At 38.2% G+C, this 21,231-nt stretch overlaps 1 protein-coding gene across 1 annotated transcript in view; it reads left to right on the top strand.

Moving 5' to 3' along the window:
- The first annotated feature begins 4,197 nt into the window (after positions 1-4,197).
- The window catches only part of fndc5b (fibronectin type III domain containing 5b), a 31,729-nt gene continuing 14,695 nt past the window's right edge, over positions 4,198-21,231 (top strand). Inside the window, exons 1-3 of the mRNA XM_028461483.1 lie at positions 4,198-4,394; positions 15,909-16,027; positions 18,027-18,225. Coding sequence (XP_028317284.1) covers positions 4,316-4,394; positions 15,909-16,027; positions 18,027-18,225 — 397 coding nt within the window. The 5' untranslated portion in view covers positions 4,198-4,315. The remainder of the gene's footprint in view (positions 4,395-15,908; positions 16,028-18,026; positions 18,226-21,231) is intronic.

The raw sequence follows: 21,231 nt of genomic DNA, 5'->3' as shown, positions 1-21,231 counted from the left end.
CCTCTAATATAGATTGTAAACAGCTCACATTGTAAGTTGTGTCAAATCTACAATCCTGCTTCCAGGAATAACGTCAATATCAATTAGGTATTTTTTTAGTATGTTCTGTATAGCCCATTAAAATAAAAACAATAAAGTGTTTATTTTATTCACAATATTTATTCAAAATATTTACATGAAGAATTCAGGTGATGACATTTCACAGAAAGAGAAGCTGACACTATGAATGGCCCTTCCTCCTCCTCCTCACCCTTAAAAGCCAGGTGATGGGTGTAGTTGTCCTTTTTACACCCGAGATTGGTGTAATTGGCTTTATTGTCCACAACATGGGTGGTATTTCACCAGCCAATCAGGATTGCCGTAATGAGATAGGGCTTCAGAGGAATGACGCGGAGGCGTATATCCCGTAGTGATAACTAACCTTTTTCTCTTTATCTGATTGCATCCTTTGCACTCCTCTGATTTCATCACTGTTTCACTCGTATGTTTTCCTGTATTTTCTCTTACTCATCTAACAGCTTCGGCACAGCTCAAGCTCTCAGACCGTTTTATCTTCTGAACCTCTGCTCTCTTTGCTGACTTCACAAGTTCGCAGGCTGAGCTATGCTCCCCACCACAGTTAGCACACTGGGGTTGTACCCATAGGCGTAGTTTGAGATTCATGCCGGGGGGGGGGAAATTAAAATAAAATATAATATATAGAACGTCTCGAGATTCGTGCCATCCACGAAGTGTGTAACATAAACAATAATGCAAAAATATTAGTAATATAGTTGATAATGTTGAATGCAAAAAATTGCATCAACACATTATTTAATTGTAAATGAATGATAAAATCAGGCCGGCGGCTGCTTACTGCTTCATTTTTGCTGCAGTACCATAACATGAACTGCTGCAATCCAAAATACAACTTGAAATGTTTGGCACCCTCTTGTAATTTCGAGAATGAAAGAGTAAATTTGCTCAAATTAGGCAGAGTTATTATTGATGATGTTCTACATGACATATCATACAACACTCCATACATGTGCTTTAATACATGAGATATGCTTTAACATGGTGGGATAGACTCTGGCAGTTGTAAATCACTAAGTCAGACAACAGGTAACAAGTTTCTAACAACGTTGAATGCATGCATACTCCCATGGCGGCAAGAGGATGCCGATTTTGTCGGGGGGAGGGTAGAGTTGATTGGAACAACACCGCTCAATCCACCGCTTTGTATCTAGACAAGCGTGCACTGATTGCCGGGTCTTTCCTCATTCGCTGGTTTAGCCGCTTGTTTTCTCGGTGCATCACTACAAACAATAGACTTGTGTCTACGGAGCACCCACGGTCTCCAGCGTCCACCATGTTGTAAACAGATCTAGCACTGAGCTGCTACGGGAAGCAATGTCATCGGCTGCTGGTCCTTTAAAACTATTTTCCTTGATTTTATTTCATGAACCTTTGAATTTTATATTGCCCTAGTCTCGTCTTTTTGGCACTTAAAATATGTTTACATTATGTAAATTATAATAAAAATTTGGAAAACTGTACCCCATCCTCCCACATCCCACCTTCATGGTCATTAGCACACTTCCTACACCGCTGCTTCTCTCTGCACACTGCAGCTGTTACCAAACTTTTGGCACTTACCCTGGACTTCCACTGGATGCGTAACTGCACTGTAACTGCTGCGAAACAGCAACGCAGCTGATAGGTCTCCATTAAAGTCAATGTGTCAATTTCCAACACATGCGAATGATTCTCCAGCGCTGCACCGTCACTGCTGAGTCATGGTGCTGCCCTCTGCAGCAAATATGCAGCACTTCTATTTTTGCTGGACACTGGAGCTGTGCTGCAGCAAGTTAACAAAAATAAGTCTGCGCGGGACAGGAAGTAGTACATAGACACAGAATAAAATATCCGGATTATTTTCAAAAATTAAAATACTCCGTATTTAAGGGGGAAAACACAGACCTTCCAGGACCTCCAGCAGGCCCATTTCGGACTCTATCCAAAAACTGAGCACATATTCGGACTCAGGGGAATAAAACTTGTCCGCTGATACCACATTTTCGAAGAAAAAAAAAGAACACTTATAAAATTGTGTGTTTTGGCTCGATCCGAGCACTTTTAAAATTGTATTTCACATATAAATATTGCATTTATCCACGATTGAATCACACATATGTATACGTGAATTAGCGGGATCTCCTGAGTCCTTGCTACAACATTTCCCTCCTGGTGTAAAACCAAGACTGACTCCTATATTTTCAGTTCATGTTCTAATCAAGATCATTTATATCATCATTTTGTGTGTTTTTTGTGTCATTTTATGTATTTTTGGTGTCATTTTGCGTGTTTTTGGTCTCATTTTGTGTGTTTTTAGTGTCATTTTGTCTGTTTTTTTATATCATTCAGTACATTTTTCTCTCATTTTGTGTTTTTGTTGTTGTTTTTATGTGTTCTTGATATTATTGAAATTATTCTATCTCAGTGTGTGTGTTTTTGGTGTAATGTGGTGTTTTTTTTTATGTTGTTTTGTATGTTTCTCTGTTTTTTTTGTGTATTTTGTAGTGATCTTGTTTATTTTTCTCTCATTTAGTATGTCTTTTGTTGTTGTTTTGTAAGTTGCTGGTAATTTTTAGTATGATTATTGTTTTTAACCAAAAATAAACATTATAAAACCACATAGTTCTCTCTCTCTCAAGTACCCCCTGTACCCCTAGTGGTACACATACCCCCATTGGAGAACCACTGGTCTATACTATGTGTGCACATTTACTGGCTTCACATTGTAGCAAATCAACACTGATGTGTTTTTTTTTTTTTTTTTTTACAAATGAAAAACAAACACCACACTGACTGCCAAACCTGCTTTACAAGAGATTTTAGTGAAAACATTGAATGATTTGCATAAATGTATCACCATCAAGTTTTGTGTAAACATAATCCAGGAACGAGTGAGCAGTCTGTCACAGAAACACACGTCAACCTCACCATATGGTATGTTTTTGGACCTGGAGTGCGTTTGGACGACATGTGGAGAAACCATGCATTCTGGGAGAGAATGTGCTTATTCTACAGAAGAAAAAAGGACCAAACCTGGATTGGAACCAATCATTGTTTTTATTTAAATCAGTTACAATAAGGAGTGAGACATAATAATAATACAGGGGTGTCAAACTCACTTTCACCCATGAACCAAAAACGGATCAGTTTGATTTCAAGTGGGCCGTAGAAATAAAAACAATAAATGAAAAACTTAAATCTTTGGTAATTTACACAATAATTCTTGTTGTGTGTGTGTGTGTGTGTGTCAGGATTAGGGTCAATTATACTTGTAATTGAGTAATTGATCATTAATTACAATTATGGTGTATTCATATTTGTAATTATCATTTAAAAACTGTTGCTGTTGTATTTGTACTCAAATTGTAATTGTGTTTAGATAATTGGCTTTGCAATTGTAATTGCCATGAAAATCCTATAAAAATTGCCAATCGTAATTTAACTAAAGTAATTGAGAATGTAATTGTAATTGACTTTCTGAGGACAAAACATAATTGTAATTTTAATTGTAACTGTAATCATAATTGAACATGGATGATTGAAAACGTAATTGTAACTTAAAAATGTAATTGAACCCAACTCTGGTGTGTGTGTGAGTCACTGTGGGCTGGACGATATGGACCACATCTCTCTCTCTCTATATATATATATATATATATATATGTCATTGCAATAATTTCAATTCAAATAAAATTTTATTTGGTCATGAGAAATAGCAAAAGCAGCAACTCCTAAAATAAGTATTTTGAGACTAAATGAACTGTTACAAAATACAATTATATTTCTTACATATATTTTTAGATAGATATAGTCGAGTATTATATTCTTTATATCGCCAAAATAGAAAACTCAATATATCTTGGAATCGCGATATATTGATCAGCTCTCGTGTGTGTGTGTGTGTGTGTGTGTGTGTGTGTGTGTGTGTGTGTGTGTGTGTGTGTGTGTGTGTGTGTGTGTGTGTGTGTGTGCGTGCGTGTGTGTGTGTGTGTGTGTGTGTGTGTGTGTGTGTGTGTGTGTGTGTGTGATGGTTCGAGGCAGATTCACCCACCGAGGACACCCAGCACCACCCGCCCCCTTGCCGCCCCTCCTCCCCCCGCTGCTGCAGCCTCAGTGCTCAGGTGAGAGCCGTGCGTGGTGTCCGTCTCTCCCGCCACAACAAGTCCCGTTGTCGCTCCCGCGGTTCCCTCGCACCGATGATGCTCTCCCTCTCCCGGTGATGTGATGTGATCGATGGGCCGAGCAGCAGGAGGAGGACATGGAGAACCCAGGCTCTAGTGCGGCGGTGCTGCTGCTGCTGGGGCTCGGCTTCCTCTGCGTGTTGTCCGCGGATGCCGGTGAGTTTCCCTTCCCTTCCCCACAGGTTGATGACCGTCGTGCGTGTTTACTGTGCACTGTGCGCTGTCACTGTGTATCAGTCATGTTCTGTCTACTGACACATGCATATGTGCACGAGCTGGGTACAAACAATGGGCTTTGTAATGCCAAAAAATGGCTGACACAAGTTAATCTCGATCTTTACATTTGACTAAATGGATGTTCCATTTAAATAATAATAATAATAATAATTATAATTATAATAATAATAATAATAATGTATATGTATATTTTAAAGATAAAAATGTCTTGATTTGTCAGGTAAGCTACATTTTTAAGAAGTGGTTCAGAGTTGAAAATACAATCCAGCAAAAGTCAATGTAAAAGCTAATAATAATAAGGATGAAATACACGCCTTCTTTATTATACTCAGAGGTGTAAAAAACACTGATATATTTTACTCAAGTAGAAGTACTGTTACTTGAATGAAATTGTACTCAAGTACTAGTCAAAATAAGTCATACTTAAAATACTCAAGTACAAGTAAAAAGTAGCTCAAAGTAAAAATGACTAATTACTTTCACCCCCCCCACCCCCCCCCACCCTTATTTTTTGTAATAACTCTTGCACAATTGGAACTTAATTTATTGTCCAAAGGTTTGTTAAAAATGTATTTATTTATTTTTTGTTAATAATAAAATAACAGCAATTAATTCAATTCAAAGTAACTACCTTTATGAACTCTAAAACTGAGAAATAGCCTCCATTCAATGCTGTTTTGGTGCTTTGCATTACATTTAATCTGATTGGTCGACTATGATGCGATGCACTGGAATGTTGTCTGGTCATTTCATTTTTTGTAGTTTCACAATGTCCCTTGATCATTTTAAAACAAACAATAATAATTTACTCAGTAACGGTTGGGTGTAGAAATGTAACAAATGATTTTACTTCTTTTAAAAAGTACTGTATGTACCAAATAGCTCAATTAAATAGTACTCAAAGTAAAAGTTACGAGTTTCTTTAAAAAAATGATCAGGCTCTAAGCTAAATACATGAACTCTAGAACCTAGGTTCCCAAAGTGGGGGGTACGCAAATGGTCACAGGGGTGACATGGATGAAAAGACAAAAACAGTCGTGGTGAGCTCATTCATTACATGGCCAGACGCCCTGCTCTCCCAGACTTACGTAAATCTAATTGTTTGATTTATTCACACCAAACGTGTCAAAAGCGGCAGGTTAACATTCACAATACATGGTGGACGCTGTGCGTCCCGCGCCTCCTGTGGGCGCGCGTCCGTCGCTTCTAACGCGGCCGACGTTGGAGTTGGGATTGTTGAACTTTTGGGGCATATCGTGTCGCGTCGACCAATCAGGAGCTTTCCCCAACCGTGACGTATCAGAATAATGAAGATAAAAAATTAAAAAAAACACACGAACCGGAGGCGGAGACAGATGGACAGCCTCTTCTGCTGGAATAAAGCACCTGTAGTTGGTGTCCTGGTAGGAGATGCGAGCGCCGATGCGGGTCAGCAGGTCGTCAAACTGGGCACGGGAGAGATGGAAGTAGCGCTGAAAGCGACTCGTCCGAGCTCAGCTCTGGTGGATCCAGACGCAAATAAAGCCAAGCCACTCTCTGGATAATGTAGAGCTGATGAACGGGAGTCGGAGGCGGCGTGTTCAGCAAGGAACTCCAAACTTTATTCTCCATTCACCCACACTTCTCTATAGCCCTCTGACATCACAGTGCACACACTGAGTCACACCAAAATACATCTGACCAGAAACACAGCCTTCTCAACACAATGATGTCCCCCACCACTTCACAGTCACTGGGTGAATTATGAACGTAACTGATCACCACAATATCATCCATTGTATGTAACACCACCGGCAACAGAGAAGCCCCTCCCCTCGACGCGCGCACCGAGCATCTTCGACACTGGTGACAAGCGTCTGTATTCAATGAGCACAAGCGTCCAGGCACGATTTTGACGTCCGAAACGCGTTTGGTGTGAACGTACCATTACACCCGTGAGTGACTGGTGCTTATTTCACCGTGCGCGGCGAACCGTCGAAAATGAGTTGAAAGTGATTAAAAGACATCACTTTTCCTTCCACGTCAACTGTTTCTCCATCAACTCGTCGGCCGACAGTTAAGCGTCACCCGACAGCGATAGCAAGACCAAATATTCAGAGTGTGCAGCGGACCAAGATGCTAGCAGCGGTAGGTACACCTGTGGATAGCACAGCTAGCATGGCCACCTGTGGTCCGTGGATAGCACAGCTAGCATGGCCACCTGTGGTCTGTGGATAGCACAGCTAGCATGGCCACCTGTGGTCTGTGGATAGCACAGCTAGCATGGCCACCTGTGGTCTGTGGATAGCACAGCTAGCATGGCCGTGGAGAGCTGCGAGGAGTCGGAGGCAGAGACGCAATCACAGCAACAAGAAAAAAAAAAAAAAAATCACAAATATGATGAGAGCGACATTGCTATGGGGTTCATATATGTTTGTACAAGTGGAGTTACTATGCGTGAAAGTTGGGAGATACTAAAACCCGGAAACATTCTGCAGACGGAGTAAATTCTGCCCCGTACTGCATTCACAGGCTGTAATATCACCAAGTTTATCATTGTACCGGTTGTTAGAGCTACAATCTTCACCAGGGAGCAAATATTTATTCCTGGTTATTGTTTTACACAGTTTAATAGGGCTTTATTTACCGACGAGTAGTTCCTACTGCATATTTACAAGTTTATAAATATTATTATATTATTGTGCATAGTTCCTGTTATGGACATATATACGTAAGCTACATCTGAATGAGGTAACCTTTTAAATAATAATAATAATTAAATATATATATATCTCATAATACAACTGGTTTACCTGTGTTTCTGAGCAGTGGGAACTAAGTTGTTTGCATCCCCTCAACCTCACCTTTCTCATTAAAGTTGCATTTCATGATGAGTTTCATGATGATGAATATTTTTCATTTAAAAATCTGGACATTTCTTTTGCTAAACACAGATAATTATTTCAATGCCTGTGGGCTAAAAAAAGAAATTAATCAAAAAGTTATAATTCTGAATAAGTCTTGTGTGCTTACAGAGTATTATTATTATTTTTTATTATATATTATTTCTCAACAGGATAGGTAAAATTCAGGGACACATTTCACTGTAGGGCCGGCTACGTTGTATATGACGTTACAGTGTCATGTTTTATAAGTGTGCAGGAGTAGGGGGTACATGGCTTCACGTTAAACGTCTGAAGGGGTACGCGACTGTGAAAAGTTTGGGAACCACTGATCTAGAACAGTTCCATGTCAAATAGAAACCCCAACCTTAACCAAAGAAAGTGATCAGAAATGGCACGACTAAGAACATATGGATTATATTCAATGTGACCATACACGACCATGAAACAGAAATTAAGCAATAATCACAAAAATGTGCAATTTAATCATTAACAGTTGGGTGTAGAAATATAACAAATGATTTTACTTTTTTTTAAACGTCTGTAAGCACAAGTAAAATGACTGGTTTAGAAATATACTCAAAAAAGTACAAGTACCCATAAAAGAACCTTAATTACAGTAATGTATGTACTTGTAACTTTGACTTTGAGTGCTATTTAAATGAGCTACTTTTTACGTGCACTTGAGTATTTTATGTGGAATAGAATGGAATAGATTAATATAATGCTTTTATTGTCATTAAACACAAGGCACAACAAAATGAAGAGACAACTTTTGTGGTGGAAGATACAGAGAAAATAAAAAAGACAGATAAGGGTATTTACAAGCGGAGCCACTAAGATGATAAAGAAACAAACAAATAAACAGATAAATGTATTGCACAGTTACAAATTGTCTGAATTGTATGACTTACTTGTACTTGAGTACAATTTCAATCAAATAACAGTACTTCTACTCGAGTAGGATACATCAGTACTTTTTACACCTCTGGTGCCAGCTCATCATATCAAAGGACATCCTATTCGACAACTTGGGCTAAAGTACATAATACATTTAAATGATGTTTTGAAATCCCAATAATTCGAGTGGCCATTCTTCAAAGTTCTGCTCGTATTGTGCAGTTTTCTTTATGTTTCTAAGTAATAAATCAAATTCACTGCCTTAATGTTCACAGTTCTACTTCAAGTTTCCACCATTGTTTGGAGCCAGGGTTGGGGTCAATTGCATTTGTCAGATATCGACCTTCGTAGGACAGCTTCTCTCTGACAGGGAACGTTTGGTTCGGTGAATCCAGGACGTAATTATTTAGCTTTGTAGCATAGGCTCTCGAAGTGCAACGTTGAAAAGGGTCCGGTCTGAAACGCGGCACAGCTTAGGGTTCTGAACATTGTGCAATCAAATACACCGGTACGACGGTATTTGAAAAATTCATATCATAACGAAAATATACACCAGTATTCAATATGAACCGGTATACCGCCCAGCCCTATTAGAAAGTTAATTAAAATTCAACCAAAGTCAATTACTAAAGTTTAATTACAATTCATCACAATTACTGAGCCTGAAATAAATAACCTAATATAAGTTAACCCTCCTCTTGTGTTAGCTTTCTGTTAGCATATCTAATGATAACGGGTCCTAAATCAGCTGTAAAATACACTAAAAACAGACATTTATCATCTCATTTCTACCCTATCTATTGGTTCATTTGTTAAGCTTCCTAATCAATGAAAATATAGATTTTAATATTTTTGATGAGGGCACCTGAGCCTTTTTTGTGTCAGTTTAGCCCTAGATTTATTAATTATTTTTTTTTTTTTTAAATGGTACAATGTGGGAAAACTTGATGTGAAATATATTTTGATAATTGTTAACTACATATGTGTAGATAATACTGTACACAGAACTGTAACATCGTTCCCCAGGTTAGCGTTAAATTACAATTGACAATTTTTGGCAATTAGGGTTACAAAGGCAATTATCTGAACTCAATTACAATTTAATTACAATTATGACTGCAACAGATTTTTGAAATTACAATTACAGTTATACCATAATTGTAATTAATTATCAATTACGTGAGAACAATTGTAATTGACCCCAACCCTGTTTGGAGCAGAGATGAAGAAATGTGACATAGTTAAGGCTATTCAACCCTTACCGTCCTATATCATGCTTCTCAGTGATAGAATGGCATCCATTTTTTATGGTATGGTATATTTTTAACCATGCAGCAGAAGATCACACTTGAGATGAACATCATCCTTGGCATGAGGTTGTGCTAAGCTGCAGAAGATGATTCTACTCAATTTTAACGATAAGATCAAGTGCAATGTGTTGCTGCCTACAGATGTTTGATATTTACTTTCCCGAGGTCTGAGAGCAGCGTGTTTTTGAAAAGAACATTTCTTACACGAGCTAAGATTTTTCTTTTTTTTTTTTTTTTTTTTTTAGTTTTCTGGCAGAAAAAAACAGTCGAAGATGAATGGAATCGGTCTTTGTTGTTGCAATGTGCTCGAACATCCATTAAATGAGCAAAATAGCCGGTGGAAATGGATCTATGCCACCCAGCATCTGCTCTGCATCAACAAACAGAGCCACAGAGATTGTGTGGTGTTGTAATTATTTGACTACGGGAACAAGTCTCAGACAGCGGATTCAATATTTGCAGATGTGAAGTGTAACAGTCTGGTTTTGCATTTTCAGAGAGGAATGGAACAAAGAGAGGGTGAAAGCACTGCTGCAGACTCTGAAAACATATATTTAGATGAACAGTTTGAAAGGCATTTAAATTATGATTTTGAACGTAATGTTATGCTACTATTTTAAAGACAAAGAAAGGTCAATGTATAAGAACCTAGCAGTAATTTGCGGGAAGTGTTTATTATTAATCCGTGTACCCTTCGTTCTTTGGTTATTCTGGTTTAAAACCAAATCAAAAAAACAAATAAACAGTGTGGTTATTTTGTTTTACTGATTTAAACCCAAAACAGAAATACAGAAAAAACAAAATACAGATATTTTAAAACTTTTTCTGTTTGTGTGATGGAGAAATTAGAGCGAGAACTGAAGTCTGCTGCACCTGATTTCCCTCCCCAGGTCCTGGACCAGTTCTCCTCACACAATAGGACTGTTTAGGATTTATTTTTTTAGCAGTTTTCTAGTCCTGCTCCTGTTTTCATTCAGTCTGTGGATGTTTTAGCTTGTCAAAAGCTGCTCAGTGCAGTGTTACGATCCAAATAGTATCCAGATAAACTGGTGACTGCTATTGACTGTGAGGCTGGTGTGAGGAACAATAGATGTTTGAACTTCTACCATTTGAGGGCAGTGAAATGTTTATTTTACATGTTATAAATACCGCTAACGGCAGCCGTCAACACACACGGAAGTTGATCACAAGAAACGAGGAGCACCAGTAGAGTCATTACACCACCTCTGGTTCCACATATCATCAGCATGTTTTACGTAACATCAATTTTTTTGGTTTTGATTAATTTATGTATGAATAACGTTTCACTTCACCAGAAATCTGACTCATGCGTTGCTTCTTTTTTTGTCCGGGATCAAAAGTTTGCCCAGTCACCAGTTTATCTGGATACTATTTGGACCATAACACTGTTCGGTGAAGTTGGCAGATATTCACAGATTCAGACTTCCAGCATCAGTAACTCTTTAACAAAACGTCATCGTCTCACAAATGACACCTCTGCCATTAGTGTGAGGTGGACAACATGACACAAGAACATTTTTATCAAACGCAGATTAAATCATGAAGCTCTCGTCCTAGTTTCCCCTAAATATCCAAATATCACACAAACAGAACCAGATTTCATTTTAAAACAGAAAAACGCTGCTTGCTTGGTTTTTCCGTTTTCCTGTATCTGGTTTTAAATTTCTGAAACACAAAAAACAGTTTTTTCTATTTTGCTATTTGGTTTTGAAACAAAATAACCAAAGAACGAAGGGTACACGGAGTATTATTGTCAGATGGAGCTGATGCTTTATTATAAAAACATGCAAAATATTCCCCCCAAATATCAATATGGGTTTGTTTATAATGATAGCAGCTGTTGAACAGCTGTTTACCTGCTTTGCTGTTGTTACGGCAATTTTTGTCCATAACTTTAATAAGAAAACTAAGTTTGTTTGCTCTGCAATATTGGTTCATAAAAAGGAGGATGACCCTTTATAAAAAAAAGTATAATTTATTACAAAATATTTAGAGGCAAGTTGTTGCAGCTCATTGAAAATCAAATATTCTCTTGCGTTGAGAGAACAAGAAAACAGTTCTCGTCAAAATTTACACCCATTATGTTTCAGCGAGTCCAGGATGGTGTGGTTTCAGAGGGAAAGCCGTTTCCCAGGAATTGTCCCACGTTGTCAGGAAAAAGGCTCCCCCAATCTACTCCACCCCCCCCCGGGAGTGTTCTTTGCTTTAGGAGTTCCTTCATTGTTCATCATCATATATGGTATAGCTTTACGGAGGAGGAGCAGAAGAAGGGGGCAGTGAGAAAGAGAGAAAGAGGATGAGGAGGATGAAGAAAGAGGATGGGAGGGGGAAGAAGGATGAGGATGGGCTATCTTGTCTGTGTGTGTTCTTGGAGGCGCCTTTCTATCTTAACTATTTTGGCTGTGCGTGTACAATTTTGGAGTCCGGTGCCAACTGGAACAGTATTATGAGCTCATTGTGACCCTGGCCATGTGACTCAATTCAATTCAACTTTATTTATTTAGTGCAAATTACAACAAAAAGTCATCTAAAAGCACTTAACAAAAATATAGAGTCCGTAGTAAGAAAGAAAAAACCAAACAAGAGCCACATGTACAAGCATTTAGCGACAGTGGGAAGAAACCGCCGGCTCCAACATCAAGACACCTGAAACAGAAAAGAGAGCCCTCTGAGGGCGAGGAGAAGGCACAGACTGCAGGAAAAACATGATACACTACGATACACTTGTTCCTAGTGGTTGGGTTAATAAATGTCTTGTGGCATCCTCCATGCTCTGAAATGCTACCACTACAGACAAGGTTTCGTCTTGTACTGGTCGCATGTATTGATATATGGGGTGGACATCAGTGTAAATGGTGTGAGCAGTATGAGCAGGCAGGCAGGGAGTGTGGGAAAGACATCACAGGATAGTTCAGAAGGAAAACTCACCATATATGGAGCATTGACATGCAAGCACACAGATAATCAGACTCAAATATATGAAAAATTAATTTTGCCCCAACACTGTAATTTGGCAATGTGCAACTAATACTTAGTTTTTTACAGTAGCTACTAGGGCTGAGTTATATAGACCAAAACTCATTACTCAATATTTTTTCTCAAAATGGCGATATACGATATAAATCTCGATAATTTTATTTCAAATGAAGTCTGACAAGAAAGACAATTCAGGGTTAAATTTGCTCATGCAAAATGCCATACAGGCTCATTTATTAACAGTTGATTGGTTGATCAAATTAGGAATTCCTTGATCTGGGATGTCAGGCTTCTATGTTGTAAAATAAAGACATTTTTGGTTGTAAATGTTTGATGTTAAATATTCACAGGTGGTCACATTGGATTTTCCAATATTGGATTTGGTTTGGATTTTTTAATATGGACATGCCAGTCAAGGTTACTGTCAAATAGGCATCATATTTAGAATCCCTGAGGTTCAGTACCTCAGAAATGTGTTTTTAATTTTAATTGTGTGACTTTTGATTGGCTAGTAACAGAAAAACCTGTTTTTGGGTGGCCGCCATATTGAATTGTCCAATATGGCGACCACGTTGAGAATTGGCTGCAGTTCCAGCCAGATTTGAATTCAGCAGGTCAAAAAATGGCAAGCTTGTAGACAAATTTGCACAATTATTCCCTTAACAGACCAGACTACTATAAGAGACAGCACGTGTGAGTGAGTTCTGTAGTGTGGATGTTTAGGGGAAGATGTGGGTTACGACGTGCTCAAATCCAAATGTGCTTTTAATGCTGTTCTGAGAAGTAGTGAAAGCAGCGACTCCTAAAATGAGTATTTAAATACAAAATAAGCTGTAAAAAATATGTATATTGATATAGGCGATATTGTAGTTTTCCTTATCACCAAAATGGAAAACTCAATATATCTTGAATCTCGATATATCGCCCAGGCCTATTAGATACTACAATGAATAAATATAATGCAAACCTTTAAAGTAAAGTGATTTTGCTCAGTTTTCACTATTCAAATACTTATTTTGACAGGGGCAAAAATAAACTTAAGGCGATAACCTGAGATATTTGAAACCTTAAAGGGATCCTCCACTAGTTTTACAAATGTGGCCTAAATCTTTTGATCTTTTTTAAAAGATCTATGCCAAACAAAACACATTGGGGTGGATTCACTAAAGGTTTAGATGTATTAAAATGTGTGCAAACGTCACCCCACGCGCTAATAAGAAGTACAAACCCCAGGGAATCAGGACTGCGCGTCTTCTGCGCATCACAATGCACCCTCAATCCATCCTCTGAAGAATATGTAAAGTAGACGGATCTCATAAGGGGCGCAAAAAAAATGTGAGGGGGAAATGCAAATAACTTAATACGGTGGATGCAATGCAACGCATCAAATCTTTAATTGTTTGCGGTGATTCTTTTAGCACTGGAAAATAGTACGACTGACAAGCAGGTGCAAACACACGCGCAGAGATCCGCTGCAGTAAATGTTGACACAAAACACAGCGGAGATGGAAAAAAAAAGGCTCCAGTTAACATTTCTAGTATAAGAAAATAATTTCAATAAAACAATAGTCAATATTTAACAGCCACTGAAAAAGAAAATGCATAGTAAAGTCTGCTTGAGGACGAGAAAACCTGCACACCTGTAGAGAGGATGCTGTACGCGCTATCGACGCACCGCTCGAGTGATGTTTTGACCGTCAAACTCTTGTGTCGCGTTGATGGAAGGAGCATCAGGCCAGAATCAGCTGATCAGATGTGTAATTTACACAGTGATGGCACAATGTTCACATATGAGAGTGTGGTGACACAGCACTACTCAGACCTGCTGCATGATGGTCAGTAGATGATCTTCAAATGGTGCAAACTGATTGACAGACTGTTGCTGCATTAACTCAGATCAATAGCAGATCAATAGGATGGTTTCTGTCCAAATCTGCCGGTTTTTCATGGACTGATCAGAGCAAATTTCCAGGACCTGACGGAGCAGCCACATTAAGTTAGGGGGAAAAAATATCATTAGGTTTTAAAGTTGTTTTTTTTTAAACATTTGTATTTGTTTAATTTGTTTTCTACATTATTAAATGTTTGTGCAGCAGACAGAGAAGCCCATCTGCCTCCAATTTAACTTCCTCTAACGTCATTGTGTGCTTCTGTGCATATTGAATGAGCAAAACGCTAATTTAAATGAGGCGGTCTGCACCACTTCTACACGTGCGCTAATCATTGCTGCAATCTTAGTGAATTCCGCACAACAGGTGAGGAAACTGCGTCACCAAAGGATTTAGGGACGCAACTGGTTGACCACCGTTTATTTCAGATCTTAGTGAATCCGCCTCATTATTTTGCATCATATTCGTTTAATTACTTTTCAAAAATTAGACAACTTTTCCATTTTAGAGCCTGTGCTCCACCATCTTGAAATCACGTGATTGATGACGTCACACGGCCCCACTGCCTGTAAACATCCCATTGTTTTCTGTAGGAGTTAAACATTCAGCTTGATTTTTTTGATTATTTAGCAGCTTTTTTTGGTCAAAATGGCAATTTGTGCTGCTTTTTGTTACTCTAAATAATTAGGAAAAGTTATAGATGCCGATGTAAACCTCTTTGGTTTACCAAAAGAGAATAAAAACATAAATCTGTGACCGCAGGGGGCGACAATTCCAACTTTACGGTTTTGTAGTCAACGAAGCAGAGAAGAAGAGCTCTCCTATGGAACCTTTACTCGCCCTGAAACCCCTGACGCTCAGATGACTGAAGTTAAGCGAATAAATCAGACTGGTGAAGACACACAAACCCTGAGAATAGAAGTCAGTGATTTACTCGCTAATTTCAGCCACCAGTGTGTCAGCCATGCACTGTTTAAGGTAGAGTAAAGGACCCTTAGGAGAGCCCTGGTGCATAGTAATATGTTTTGTGAGGCATAGATCTTCTAATAAGTACATTTCAAAGGTTTTTGGCCCAAACAGTGGAGGATCCCTTTAATGTTTAGTTTGTTGGCTTGACAGTTTGGGATTTTTTACTAACCCAGTGGTTAGTATTCAGAAAATATTCCTAGTCCAGATTAACTCATGTTCAAATGACTTGCAGAGGTTTAATGCCAGTAAGATATTTGAAAGAGCAGAAAAGCAAGAGAAGTACTGTACATCTAAGATAATTAGTCTTGGTAATATTGAAAGAAAAAAAATCCTAAAAATGTACGATGACATGAGAAGGCTAATGTGTGTGTTTATCTCGTGGCATCTGCTCTATTTGTTTTTTGTCCAAGATGTAAAGACACATAATTTATGACTTGTATCTCTTTATGTTCCCTCAATGGCCACATGTGTGTCCATGTGTGTCAGATGCTCTGCTGTCAGCTCCTCTTAATGTGACCATTAGAGAGCTGGAAGTCAACTCTGCCGTGGTTACATGGGAAATATTGGAAGGAGATCCTGTCATTGGCTTCGCCATCACTCAGCAGGTGTGTGTCCACCAGAGGAGAAAGTAACTCACTACAAGTACTCACATTACCATCAAAGAGTTGCTTTTATGGGCACTTGTACTTTTTTGAGTGTATTTCTAAAACAGTCATTTTACTTGTACGTAAGAAAAGAAGTAAATGTAATGTACCACGCCAAAACAGAATTAAATGGAGGTTATTTTCTCAGTTTTAGATAACATATAAATGTAGCTACACTTAGAGCCTGAGAATTAGTTTATTTTGAATTGAAATGATTGGTGTTATTTTATTTTTTAAAAAAAAGGATTGTACATTTTGACAAACCTTTTATTTTATGGAAAATAAATTAAGTTCCATTTGTGCAAGATTTGGTTTCTTCCTTTTTAAGTTTATACATGAGATGTTTATTGTATGTAAGGGAACCGTAGCAACATTTATTACCAAAAATAAACGTGGAGGGAGAAGGTAACTATTCAGTACTTATTCAATTGAGCTACTTTTTACTTGTACTTGAGTATTTTAAGTATGAATTACTTGGTACGTAAGTACGTTTTAAAAGAAGTAAAGTAGTTAGTTACATTTCTACAATCGTTACTGAGTAAATTATTATTTATTGTTTTAAAATGATCAACGGACATTGTGAAACTACAAAAAAAATGAAATAACCAGACAACGATCAAATGCCGACCAATCAGATTAAACGTAATGCACGGCACCAAAACAGAATTAAATGGAGGTTATTTCCTCAGTTTTAGAGTTAATAAATGTTGCTGTAACAATTAGTTTATTTTTAATTTAATTCTTTGGTGTTAAAATATAATTGTATATTTTAACAAATCTTTTATTTTATGCAGACACCTTTGTTACTTGTTCTCGCAAGTTTAAAAAAAAAAAAAGAAAGAAATTGTATTTCATACCTTTTTTACTTGTAAAGGTGAAACTTGTTATTTATTGTTATCACAATATATCGCAATGTATATCGTATTGTTTAGTATCATGACATGCAAATCATGAATCGCATCGTATCATCAGATTCATGGTAATGCACACCCCTAATCAGAACTCATGTGGTCACATCAAATCTGTGTCTTTACAAACATTAATACCATCCCATAATCAGGTTGATCAATGCATATGTGTATTTTAGTCGACTGAAATCCTAATGTCATTTAGTTATTGTCTAAAACTAGACAATAACTGAAATATTCCTGATGACTACATTTTAGCTAAAATTAAGTTGCAGTTTAGTCAAAATACTGTAACTAAAACGAACTAAAATCTGCTGCCACTGATTTCTGGTGAGTTTCTACCACAGGGTTGGGGTTAATTCTAATTCTAATTGTGTAATTGATAATTATTTACTATTATGGCATAATTATAATTGTAATTGTGTTTTAAAAAATATGTTGCTGTCTTAAACATAATTAAATTGTAATTGACTTTGTAATTGCCATGAAAAGTCCATAAAAATTGTCAATTATAATTTTTAGTATATTTATAATAGTTAACAATTATTAAAATGTGTTTCATATCAAGCTTCACACATTTTACCATTTTAAAATAAATATAAATCTTGTTGTATACTGACACAAAAAAGGCTCAGACGCCCACACCAAAAATATTGAAACCTATATTTTCATTGATTAGGAATCCTAACAAGGTAATCAATAGATAGGAAAGACATTAGATGATAGATATTTGTTTTTAGTGTATTTTACTGCTGATTTAGGACCCGTTATCAAAAGAGATGCTAACAGGAAGCTAACACAAGAGGAAGGCTAACTTTTATTATGTTATTTATTTCAGACTCAGTAATGGTGATTTATTGTAACTAAACTTTAGTAAAAGAGAACATAATAATCATTGACTTTCTGAGGATGAAATTACTGTAATTTAATTGTAATTGGGGAAAAATGCTGGTCACTGTAATTGTAATTGATTTGTAATTGAAAACATAATTGTAACTAAAAAATGTAACCAACCCTGGCGTTAACCTTTGTTGTTCTTTGTGCGGCTGCAGAAGAAGGACGTACGAATGCTGAGGTTCATCCAGGAGGTGAACACCACCACACGTTCCTGTGCGTTATGGGACCTGGATGAGGATACGGAGTACATCGTCCACGTCCAGAGCATTAGCATGGACGGCAGCAGCCCCCCCAGCCAGCCTGTGCTCTTCAGAACACCAAAGGAGTCCGAAAAGATGGCCTCCAAGAGTCCAGGTGAGAGAGGTTTTAACTGTGAGGTTTTATTATCAACACTAATGTGAAGGTAAAGTCGTAATCTGTGGTGCTAGAGGGCCTCAGTCCTGCATGTTTCAGATGTTTTCCTGTGTCAACACACATTATAAAGAGTGATCGGCTGTGTTCAAATTCACATACTACTCATACCAGTGTCTGGAATTTGCGAGGGCCACGGGCCATTTGTCCCTCAATTTAGCCAAGAACCTTGTTCCACAGGTCAAAATTCCCCCAAATCTTTAGTTAAAGACACATTGTGTAACCTTTGGCCACTAGGGGCGCTAGACTGCTAACTTTCATGTCAAGTGGCTACAAGCGCCGTAGCACTGTCGCAAAAATCAACAAACAGTCAGTCGGGCCAGCCACCCTTGTCTTTTGATGTGTATGCAGACAGTTGTTGACCTGTAACTTAGGGATAAGTATTGGCTCTAAGGGCTGGGTCGGTCTGGCTGGGGTGCGAAGCGGAGCTCGGCCCTCCTCGCAGCGTCGGTGGCGCTCCCCCCCACTCCCTGCCTCGCCGCCGTCGTCGACCTCCTTTGCCGGGGGTCAGCGCGGTGGCCGGGGTTGGGGCATGCGCGGGGCGGTGTCTGGTGCCAGGCAGAAGGCGGGGTGGTGTCCGTCGCTGAGCAGAAGGCGGGGTGGTGTCCGGCGCTAGGCAGAACACGGGGCGGTGTCCTCGACGACGTCTTTTTAGCCTCCTCAGAAGCAGTTTTAAACTTTTTGCTTACCTCAGCCATGACCAGGAGTCAAATAGGCAGAAAAAATGCTAGCAAAAGCCTTTTAGCCCAATGAGTATATACGAGCCTGTGGTCACGTGACTGCTGTAAAGTGATACGTTCTCCAGGCATTCACCAGGTCACATGACCTGGTGAAAAACGGTCTGTCTCTCCAAACTTACATAGGCGGTATTTCAAGAGGGAAGTCCCGCTTAGAGCATTGATACTGTCAAGTGCTGTTTAATGGCCTGAGGAATCATTTAAAATAACTCATATGGGTCAATTCTTTTGGTCAAAAAGTCTGTGCCTTTAACAACTAAGCATAATAAATAAATTGCATATAATAACTAGAGTGACCCACATGCACAAATATATTATATTATATAAAATTTCAGCCCATGAAGAATAGCTTTGAGTCAGCAGCTATTGTAGCCTTGTTTAATGTGTAAATGCTATTACTGAAGCAGATTCTAGTATTGATGTATTACATTTAATTTTTTTTTTTTAAATATATCTTATTTTAATTTCTTTAGAAGCTGTAGGTCTGTTAAACTTCTATTATACTTCTGTTTGCATTTCTGTTTTTAAGGTTTTGTTCTAGTTAATATTTAAAGGTTTATAAGAGTTAAATAAACCCATAGTTTCACTACATCTGTCATAATCTTCTTTCTGTAAAAGCTGTTGTACTACTAACAAAAGGCTGTGCTTTTCATTTATTTGCATTGGCAGAAGCTACTGCATTTTAATCTATAAAAGTATCAACATTTTTTTTTTACATGGCCCCCAATCATTTAAAAAAATAACCCAAGAACACAAAATAAAATAAAATAAAATAAAATAAATATGGGCAGAAGATTAGCAGGCATAGTTACAGATTTTTAATATTAATATTCAATTATGAGTTCCATGTTTATTACACCTTTTTAAATAAATATATTAAAAAAATAATAATGAAAAAAATTGGGGGGTGCAAGTTGGCGTCCCTCCAGCAGATGGCGCCCTATGTGGCCGCCTGTGTTGCCTGTCGAGAAGGCCGTCCCTGCCTTTTGCGCTCTGGTTGTAAAGGGGGCGACAACTATAACTCGCAGAACTGCAGCCCTCCAGGACCACATCACTAATTTATATGCACCCACTGACCGTTTTTTCCATACACTTGTTTGCTCATGCAAATCAGCCATTCAAGTTATTTAATAACACACACACACACACACACACACACACACACACACACACACACACACACACACACACACTTCGAATATCCTTGAAAATAAACGCACACGAGCAAATGCAAAAGAAAACCTAAAAGCACACAAACGGCAATCAAGCATTAAAAACAGAGCGACTCTGGGACATTAAAACACTTTATCATTTGCTGACAGGCGCACATTTGAAATTCACATTTGGATTCACACCTGCAGTTTTACTCACTATTTAAAAGCAGCTTTTAACCACAGACAATAGCTCAGCACAGAACTAATGTTCTGTTTATGCTTCACCGGCAGAGGGAAAATGGTTGGATCACAGTTTATTACAAATGAAAGGCAGCTACTGCCACCTTTGCCGGAGGTGCCCTTACACACACACACACACACACACGCACGCACACACATAGACCGTACACTGTATTGTTCACACTGCCTTGCTGTTATCTGGAGCAGCTTGCGGTATACTTCCAAGTTTATCATGTCCGACCCAGTCATAGTTCCAAAAGGAGCTTCTTCAGAGGGACTCAGTAAATGCTAAACGTCCACAAACAGGAAGGTGATAAGACAGAGAGGAGGAGGCATTAAAGGAGCAGGAAGCATACACCGCCATTGAATATGTTTGGGGAAGGTTAAAGAATAGCTGATGTACACAACAAGATCTATATGTATTCATTTAGAGTCAAGAAAGTCACAATATGTGAAGGCAGAATAAATTACTAACAGAATCAGACAAAATGCTTCTCTCTATTTAAACCTATGCACATCAGCAGGGCTGGAACAGTGATTTTAAAAGTGAGGGGGCTCTAAGGATAGGGCAACCATCAACTTCCTATTTAGTTTATTCAATTAATTTACTAAAACCATGATAAAGCTAATATTAAGTCAGTGGTACTCAACATGTGGCTCTTTATGTCTTCATTTGAATTATTATTTCCTCAGAAAACCTTAAAAGGGGGAAACTTTTTTAACCCCTTTTTACCTTTTTCTTTGGCCATTTTGCAACTTCCTTTGTCCAATTGTTCCCCCTTTTCCCAAGAGCTAGCTTCAACCTCTGAAGTTTCTAT

Source organism: Gouania willdenowi, chromosome 11 (assembly GCF_900634775.1).
Source record: "Gouania willdenowi chromosome 11, fGouWil2.1, whole genome shotgun sequence".
NCBI lineage: Eukaryota > Metazoa > Chordata > Actinopteri > Blenniiformes > Gobiesocidae > Gouania > Gouania willdenowi.
The sequence above is the reverse complement of the archived record's forward strand: the minus strand, read 5'-3'. Positions and strand labels throughout refer to the sequence as shown.